Here is a 9,045-nt window from a genome sequence, read left to right on the forward strand (position 1 = left end):
ACCCATGGTGGACAGTGTTGGCTGGAGCTTCCCGACTAAATCAAGCCTGGAAGCAGGAGCGGCATCCACTTCCAAAATGGCTTGCCTCTGGAAACTCTATGTACGAACAGTGCTCAGGCCTAGGACTCGACGGCATTAAACAACAACAACAACATTCATTGACAGTAGATTTTCTCATTTAAATACATTTTTTATTTATTGAATTTTATACTAGAGATATTGATTACAGATCTAAAAAAATGAAAATTAAAATATTGACAACTTAAAAAAAAAACACCAAAAAACTCACCATCCTGGCTGCACTTCTTCCAAGATAAATGTGTTTGTTCTTTTTTTTTTTTTAATAATGTTAATGAAATGTGTTTGTTCTTTTAGCAGTTCTTGGTACATTACATATCCATCTTACCAACATTTCAGTTCATCTTCTTCAGTCTTCCTTATTCATTGTCCAGCTTTCACATGCATATATAGCAATTAAAAATACTATGACTTAGGGAGCTCTGTTGGCCTAGTGGCAAGGAGCTGTACATAAATCCTGAAAGCAGTCGGTTTGAATCCACCAGATGCTCCACTGGAGAAGGAGGGGCAATCTCCTCCTGTGCCAGTCGGTTCCAGTTCAGCGGTGCACAACAAGGGCAGGGGAAGAAAATACCATGACTTAGATCAAGCCAACTTTAAAGTTACAGCCTTGTTAGCACTTTAAGAGGTTTGGCCATTGCAATAAATCTTTTGGTTTTATAACCGCTGCTTCCATAGGTGTTGATTGTTTATGTATCCAAGTAAAATTAAATTCTTGACAACTTCTATCTTTTCTGAATGTATTATGTTACTACTTTTGATCCAGTTGTGAGGATTTTTATTTTCTGGATGTTGAAGTGTAATCCATACTGAAGGCTACAGTGTTTGATCTTCAATAAGTACTTCAGTAAGCAAAGTTATGTCATCTGCATATCACAGATTGGTGATTCTTCCTCCAATCCTAATGCCACATTCTTCTTCATATACTCTAGCTCCTTAGATTCTTTGCTCAACATATACACTGATTCAGTGTGATGAAATGATAACCCTGATGCACATCCATCTTGAGTTTAAACCATACAGTATCTTCTTGTTCTGTTCAAACCATGTACAGGTTCTCCATAAGTATGATTAAATATTCTGGAATTCCGATTATGCTCAATGTTAGCCATAATTTATTATGATCCACAAAATCAAAAGTCTTTGCATAGTCTTCAAAACACAAGTAAAGATTTTTCTGGTATTTTCTGCTTTTAGCCAAGATTCACCTGGAATTGATGATATCATCCCTCGTTCCACGACCTCTTCAGAATTTTTTTTTTTTATTTTGTGTGCGTGTACCATCAAATCAGATCTGACTGGTACAGGAGGATATTGCGCCTCCTTCTCCGGCAGAGCGTCTGGTGGATTCGAACCGTGTTCCTCTGGGATTGCAGTGCAACTTCTTGCCACTAGGCCACCAGAGCTCCCCCTGACCTCTTCAGAATTGACAGTTCATTATTGATGTACTTCTCCAGCATTTTAAAATAATCTTAGCAAGACTTTACTTGCCTGTTGTTGTTGTTGCCATATGCCGTTGAGTGGCCTAAGACTCATAGCAAACCTATGTACAACAGCCCTAAACCCTGCTCTATCATGTGCTAATCTCAATGTCTCTGACACATCCACCCCTTTACCCCAGTCACTGAATCAATCTATCTCATCAAGGGTCTTCCTCTCCTGTGCTGTCCCTCCACCCTCCCAAACATGATATCCCTCTCCAAGGATTGGTTCTTCCTTACAATATGTCCAAAGTATGTCAGACAAAGCTTCAGAATCCTTGCCTCCAAGGAGCAGCCTGGTTTAACCCTCTCGCAGATGAACCTATTTGTTCTTTTAGCAGTCCATGGCATGTATATTCAATACTCTTCTCCAACACCACAACTCAAAGGCATCAATTTTCCTTCTATCATTTGTAGTCATTGTCCAGCTCTCTGATGCATAGCAAGTGATTGCAAAGACCATGGCCTGTATCAGGTGAACCTTAGTCTCTAGACTTTGGGCAGAATATTAAATAATTCAGGAAGTATTAAAAGAGGGTAGAAAGAGTATACAGTGTCATTATACCAAAAGGAATTGGAGGACACAGAAGAATTTCATGAAACAACGTATGAGCAAGAGGTGTGATGATGAAGGAGGAAGTTCAAGCTGCTCTGAAAGAATTGGCAAAGAACAAGACCCAAGGAATTGACGGTATAGCAATTGATATATTTCAGCAAAGAGATGTTGCCTGGATGTGCTCACCAAGTTGTGCAAAGAAATCTGGAGGACAACCACCTGGCCAACTTACTGGAAGAGATCTATCTTTATTTGTTCCCATTCCAAAGAAAGGTGGCCTGACAGAGTGTGGAAATTATCGAACAGTATCATTAATATCACATGCAAGCAACATTCTGCAGAAAAACGACTGGAACAGCACATCAACAGAGAACTGCCAAAAGTGTAGGCTAGGTTTAGAAGGGGTAGCTAATGTCAGATGGATCATGGTTGAAAGCAGGGAGTACCAGAGGAATGTCTATCTATGTTTCATTGGTTATGCAAAGGCATTTGACTGGACCACAAGAAACTAGTAACTGTGAGAAGGATGGGAATCCCAGAACACTTGATAGTGCTTATGTGAAACCAATACTTGGACCAGGAGGCAGTTGTCAGAACAGAGCAAGGGAACACTGCATGGTTCAAAATCAGGAAGAGTGTACTCCAGGGATGTGTCGTATCTCCATACCTGTCCAATTGGTATGCAGAACAGATTATCCAGGAGGCTGGAGGAGAAATGTAGCATCAGGATTGGAGGAAGACTCAATCTGCATTATGGAGATGACACAATCTTGCTTGCTGAAATTGAGGAGGACATGAAGTGCTTGCTGCAGAAGGTCAAGGACTACAGCCTTCAGTATGGATTGAGGATCAATACCAAGAAAACAAAGAGTCTCACCACTGGGCCTATTGGCAGCATCGTGATGGATGGTAAAGAGATTGAGATTGTAAACAGCTTTAGTTTGCTTGGCTCCACAGTCAACACTCTTGTCACTAACAGCCAGGAAATTAAAAAATGTATTGCATTGGGAGTTTGCTGTCGGAGACCCCTCCAAAGTACTGAAGAGCAATGATGTCAGTCTGCAGACTAAGGTGCCTATTATATTAATTATTATTCTATAAATTCTCCATTCTGTTAGATCATCATTCTTTGCAGAGAACGAATAAGAATCTGTCCAGTTGGTTAGCCAGGTAATTGTCTTCCAAATTTCTTGGCATAAATGAATGAGCATGTCCAGGGCTGTATCTTTTTGCTGAAAGATATGACCTGGTGATTTGTCAATTTCTAAAACCTTACATATAGCCAATGTCTTTAATGCAAGTTGGAATTCTTCCTTTAATCGTTCTTGGCCATATGCTACTTCCTCTGAGATTTTTTTTAAATTTTATTATTTTTTGTGTGTGTACCGTCAAATTGGATCTGACTGGTACAGGAGGAGATTGCCCCTCCTTCTCCAGCAGAGCATCTGGTGGATTTGAACCGTGTACCTCTGAGATTGCAGTGCAGCTTCTTGCCACTAGGCCACCAGAGCTCTCTCAAATGCTACTTCCTGAAGTGGTTGCAAACCAGTTCTTGTACAATGACTCTTTCCATTTCTTTTGATGCTTCCTGTGTCATTCAATATTTTGCCTATGAAATCCTTAAGTATTGCAACTTGAGACTCTTTTTTTCCTCTTGAGTTCTTTCAGCTTGAGAAATGCCAAGTGTATTTTGCTCTTTTAGTTTTCTAACTCCAGGTCTTCGCCCATTATGTAATGGTACTTTATCTTCTCATCTGCCTTTTGAAATCTCTGTTCAGATCTCTCATTTCCTCTTTCATTTTCACTTCTATATGTTTGAGAGCAAGTTTCAGAGTCTCATTTGACATCCATTTTGGTATTGAAATGGGAGTGGCATTCGCACAGCATCCAGCATCCCAGCAACACATAAGCCACCAGAGTACAATAACTGACAGACAGGTGGTGCCTCCGGCAACCGGTGGGCTCAATTTACTGACCTTTAGGTTCGCAGCCAAGTGCTTATCATTGTGCCATCCATAAGGGCTCCTAGAAGTGCTGCCCAATCCTGTGGGCCAGAGCTTCCTAACCTCAGTCTGTCAGCTCCTTCCCCAATGACTCCAGCAGCTTTTCCTCTCAGTGAACCTTGCTCCCCTCCTCCTCAAGTGGAACTGCCTTTTGTTTCTGAGAGCCAAGCTCCTCCTCTCTGTAGTTTAGCAGGAAAACCAAAACAAGGGAAAAGTAGGGGCCATTTAAGACAGGCTGGTAGCTCAGCTAAGGAGTCCATTGCCCAGATGCCTCATTTTGGAAGAAGTCTCAGAGACCATCCAAGCCACCCTCTGGATTTATAGATTGGAGGACAAGGACCAAATAGAGAAGTGATTCAACCAAGTTTCATATTAGCCGTTCTCTTACTCTATCCCTTATGTCACCAGAAGGACCCTGGGACTGGACCCTAATTGGGCTCTCTTTCCATGTTCTGCTCCCCTCATCCCTTTCCTCATTCCTTAGTCACTCTCCCAGAGGAGAAGTCCCTTCTCATTCTCCCAGGATACTTTTTCGCAGAAACTTTAACTATGTCTGAGGGTGGGAAAGAAAAGGGAGGAAGCATGTGGATGGGGAACCACAGTTCTCAAAGACACCACCTTTACTCTTCAGTCTGCCATTGTGGGTATTCTCTGAAGGGCTGTGTCTTCCCAGAGCTTCTGACACCTCCCCATCTCTTGCTCCTACCTTAGATTTGTGACACAAACTTTGTGCAGTACCCAAACTATTGTGCTTTCAAAAGCCAGCAGTGCTCGCTGAGAAACCAAGACCAGAAGGTGAGCCCCTTCTACCCCCTTTTTCTCCCACCCCATTCTCAGTCCATCACCAAGGGGGGGTCTACTCTGAGCACTTTAAAGCAGCCAGGATTAAGAACAGTTCTCTACCTCCATCTACTGGGGCAGAGGCTTCAATCAAGGCTCGCCCTTCCCATCCAGTCTTGGAGTAATCAAGAATTTTCCAAGTCTGGAGTTTAACTGGGAGGGATGCTACTGTAAGTGGTGAGGCCCTGAGGGCACAGCTAGAAAGAACCCTTAGCTGGGTTGGGAACTGGAAGCTGTTTCCGTCCTGCCCCCTGTTCTTACTCATCAGGTAGTCTGGAATAAGTCACTTCCCACTCTGAGCCTCTCACCCTCATCATTTATTTCCGAAAGGAGGGAGTTAGGCTATTTGGTTTCTCTTGCAGCCAGTTTTGTAAAAACCCACATCCAAATTCTCTTTTCTCTGTTACCCTGTGCTCACGTCCACATCCCCTGGTTCTTGCTGGCGTTCTGACACCACCTCCCCCATGTCCACACCCCTGCAGGTGTTCCGTATGAGATGTCTGCGCAATGAGACTTACAGTGTGATTACCCAGGCCAAAAGCGAGGATCTTGTGCTTCACTGGAGCCAGGAGTTTAGCACCTTGACCCTAGGCCAATCTGGATGAGCTGGAACCTATCCTGCCCCCAACCCTTTCCAGATTCTCCATCACTCCTAAATGCCCCATCTTTCAGTCTGTTTCCAGGCTAACATGTAAGGTCTCTTGTCTGGCCCCTCAAGGTTTTTTTAGTTGGAGCCACAGTCCTGCAGAGACCTGTCATAAGAGCACCATCTACCCTCAAGGATATCTTTACATAAAGTACTTATTTTTCAGCCTGTGTAGCTTCTGTTTGTTACAATACTTATCTATAGCATAGCTTCCCTGCCTGTGTAAACCAGTCCCTCCAGCCCCCAAGTTTATGGCTTCAGCTGTAAAAAAGATTCTCTTCTCATGGAAATGGTATGTATGGAAGCAGCCATCTCCCACAAGGAGCAAAAGACCAAAGACATCAAGACTTGTAATTGAAGAAAACCATGGCTGGCGTCTTGGGGATCACAATAGGCCATGAAGGGTATGTGTGCCTGCATTGCTGAAGCCTTAGGATTGAGTATATGGTTGTTTCTCTGAGAAATAAAGTCCAGAGACTGAGATTGGATTCAGGAGATTCAATATGAGGGAAGCGTGGAAATCTTGTGCTTTCTCAGGAAGGAGGAAACTACTGTTATGTAGGTAGCGCCTAAGAAACCCTTGATTTGGATGTCTAGGAATTTGCCACATCATCTGAATCTGGTTATTTTGCCTTGACAATATTCATTGCAGTGTGACTCTAGCATTGGCCTTTAATCACTCTCCCTTCTAGAGATTCACAATTTTAAATTTTTTTTTCTAATTATATGAAAACATACATAATTGGGCTCTAGTGGCCTAGGGGCAAGAAGCTGGTTCGAGGCCACCAGCTGCTCCATGGGAGAAGGATGGGCAGTGACGTCCCGTGCAATTTACTCATAGGCACGCAGTTCGAGTCCACCAGATGCTCCACTGGAGAAGGGGGAGCATCTCCTCCTGTAACAGCTGGATCTGACTTGGTACACAACAAGGAAAAGAGTATTAAAAAAAAATTCCTCTGAAAACCCGCTGGAGGTTCAGCTAAGAGATCACAACTTTAAATGTTTTTTAGTTATGTTAAAACATAATTGTGTTCAAACAAGCACAAAACTAGTACAGTCTTGTGCACCTCTTGTGTACCCTTCAGTCAGGTTTAATTATCAACATATAGTCAACTGTCACCAGAAGGACCCTAATACTAGACCACTAATTGGACATCCTTTCCCATGTTCTGTTTCTCTTAAATTGTGAATTGAGTGAAGTACAGAGTAAATGAGTTTCCCATTCAGTGATCCATCACATTTTGGTTAAACGTTTATTGAGCACATTGGTTTGCCGTTCAACAATCCGTGTGTGTTTTGTTTGATGACCTGTGTGTTGCATTTCTCACAGTGTAACAGCACACATCCTCCAGGTATTTCTTTTTCCTTTCCTCTTCTTTCCTAACCTTTTCTTCCATCTGAATTTTGTCCTTGGACATGTGGTCAGTCTTAAAGGATATTAAAAGCGCTGAGAATCTTGTAATAAAGAAACTAGTGTGTCCCAAACTCATTTGGCTACAATATACCATTTTACCTAACACCCAATACTTGAACTTATTTTTTATTTATTGAGTATTGACATGGCTGGCCCTGTGCTTAGCTGTAGGATATAGGGACAAGGAGCTATCACTGGAGCTACCTGCCCTTCCAGAACTCACATGTGAGGTGGGCAGTGTCTGTAGAATAGACATAAAACAAAAAACAACAATATAGTCCAGCCTGGTAAGTGGCATCTTTGGGGAGGTCTGTGTGCTCCACAGTGAGGAAGGGCTCAAAAGAAACTGGAAGGTATAGGAATGCTGGGCAACAGAGGGTACAAGCCACAAGCAGCATAGGTTCAGCCTCCTGACAGATGTCGGAGAGGAAGAGAGACACCCAGAGGGAACCTGGCGAGACCAGCAAGAGGCTAGTTGATTAGTCATCTGGCATCTGTGGGGTGGGTGTGTCAGAAAGGCTTAGCGGAAACTGGTGAGTGATTGTGTGAGTAATGGGTGGGGAGAGTTGTTAGTTGACAAGAGTTGGAAGCTGGGTTAAGTGCCATTACCTGCTGGGTTTTATACGTGACCAGTCCTGACTGTCTGAGGGCCATTGCCTCCTCCTGGATCTCCCTGCCCAGTGTGGGGCTCAGTGAGCTGGAGGAGCTGCCCAGGTATATGCTGTGATCTGCCGAGGTGGGCGTGTTCCTTACCTGTCCCAGGAGCAGGTCCTACCAGCCAAGCCCAGGTCAGAGCCAGGTGGCAGTGGAAGCCAACTTGGGATCCCAGCAGAGCAACAAGGAACACAGGTATGTGGGCGCTGAACCTCACGGGGGCAAACAAGGGCAGCACCCCTTTCCTTACACATGGGACAGAGGTGTGGATGGAGATGAGGTTGGCTTATAAGCCCTGGAAAACCTCTTAAAGTAGAGAAGAGAGCTAACAAGGGGTTGCCTTGAACAGACAGACTTTCTAAGGACATGCTACCAGGTAGACAGCCAGCATCTTTGACCCACCCCTGGGCACCCTCTGAAGGCTGGAAGCCCCATTCTGGGGGGGTCTTAGGAAGGCTGTGCTTTTTCATCACCCTTTAGCTGCCCCCTTGCCGTGTTGAACCCTAGTCTGTCCCAGGCTACTTAGGAGACCTCTTTGGGGACTATTTTACCTTTCACCTCAACTCAATTAGACTTAACACCACCTCTACATTCACTGGACCCTTAGGGAGAGCCCCTTTGCTAAACAACAATTAGCTACCTGGTTAAACTCTGCTAATAAGTTCAAGGGCTCAGATGTATTCATACTGTTATCCTTCCCAGCTAGCAAAGGTATATTTTTTTTTCATTAAAAAGATTTTTTTTTAATTTAGGTTGTTTATTTTTCATTTCAATGAACATCTACAGAGATTTTGGGATTCCATTCATTCATTGTTGCACCCTTCTCCCCGCACAAACCCCTCCCCCCCCCATTTGCTCCTCTCCTTGAAAAGCCAAGGTATATTTTAATGAAGTCTTCTGGAAACACTACCTTAACCCAAAGGGTTTAGCTGTCTATAAAAGAGGATTTGACCAGATGGTCCCTGATGTCCCAGTAGCTTTGGAAATCTGTGGTTCATCAAGGGGATGGGATTGTGTGTACAGGTGGGGAAATATTCAAGGGTCATTAGATCATATGATACCTTTGTCTTATACCAGTAATGACAGCTGCCCACCTGTTATTACCCATGTTTATGGGTATGTTTATGGTTATGTTTATGTCTCCTTTACAAGTGAGGGACTACAAAGGAGGAACTCCCCACAAGATTGTACCTTAAGAATTCCTAGTGAGCTTAAGTTGTAGCCCTGAAGGAAGAAAAAGGCAAGGTTCAAAGGGGAGATAGAAACTCATACCTCTCAGTCTCACATTCTGCCGCCTCAAACAGTAGAACCCAGTTCTTCTCTATGTCTGATGCCTCCAGTTCTCCTCATCGTAAACTCAACCACTCAGCATT

At 43.5% G+C, this 9,045-nt stretch overlaps 1 protein-coding gene across 1 annotated transcript in view; it reads left to right on the forward strand.

The window, feature by feature from the left end:
- The window catches only part of ACRBP (acrosin binding protein), a 16,705-nt gene extending 11,142 nt beyond the window's left edge, over nucleotides 1–5,563 (forward strand). The window contains exons 9-10 of the mRNA XM_006891280.1: nucleotides 4,830–4,913; nucleotides 5,441–5,563. Coding sequence (XP_006891342.1) covers nucleotides 4,830–4,913; nucleotides 5,441–5,563 — 207 coding nt within the window. The remainder of the gene's footprint in view (nucleotides 1–4,829; nucleotides 4,914–5,440) is intronic.
- Nucleotides 5,564–9,045: the final 3,482 nt, after the last annotated feature.

Source organism: Elephantulus edwardii, unplaced genomic scaffold (genome assembly GCF_000299155.1).
Source record: "Elephantulus edwardii isolate Elephantulus edwardi_28Jun2011 unplaced genomic scaffold, EleEdw1.0 scaffold00096, whole genome shotgun sequence".
NCBI lineage: Eukaryota > Metazoa > Chordata > Mammalia > Macroscelidea > Macroscelididae > Elephantulus > Elephantulus edwardii.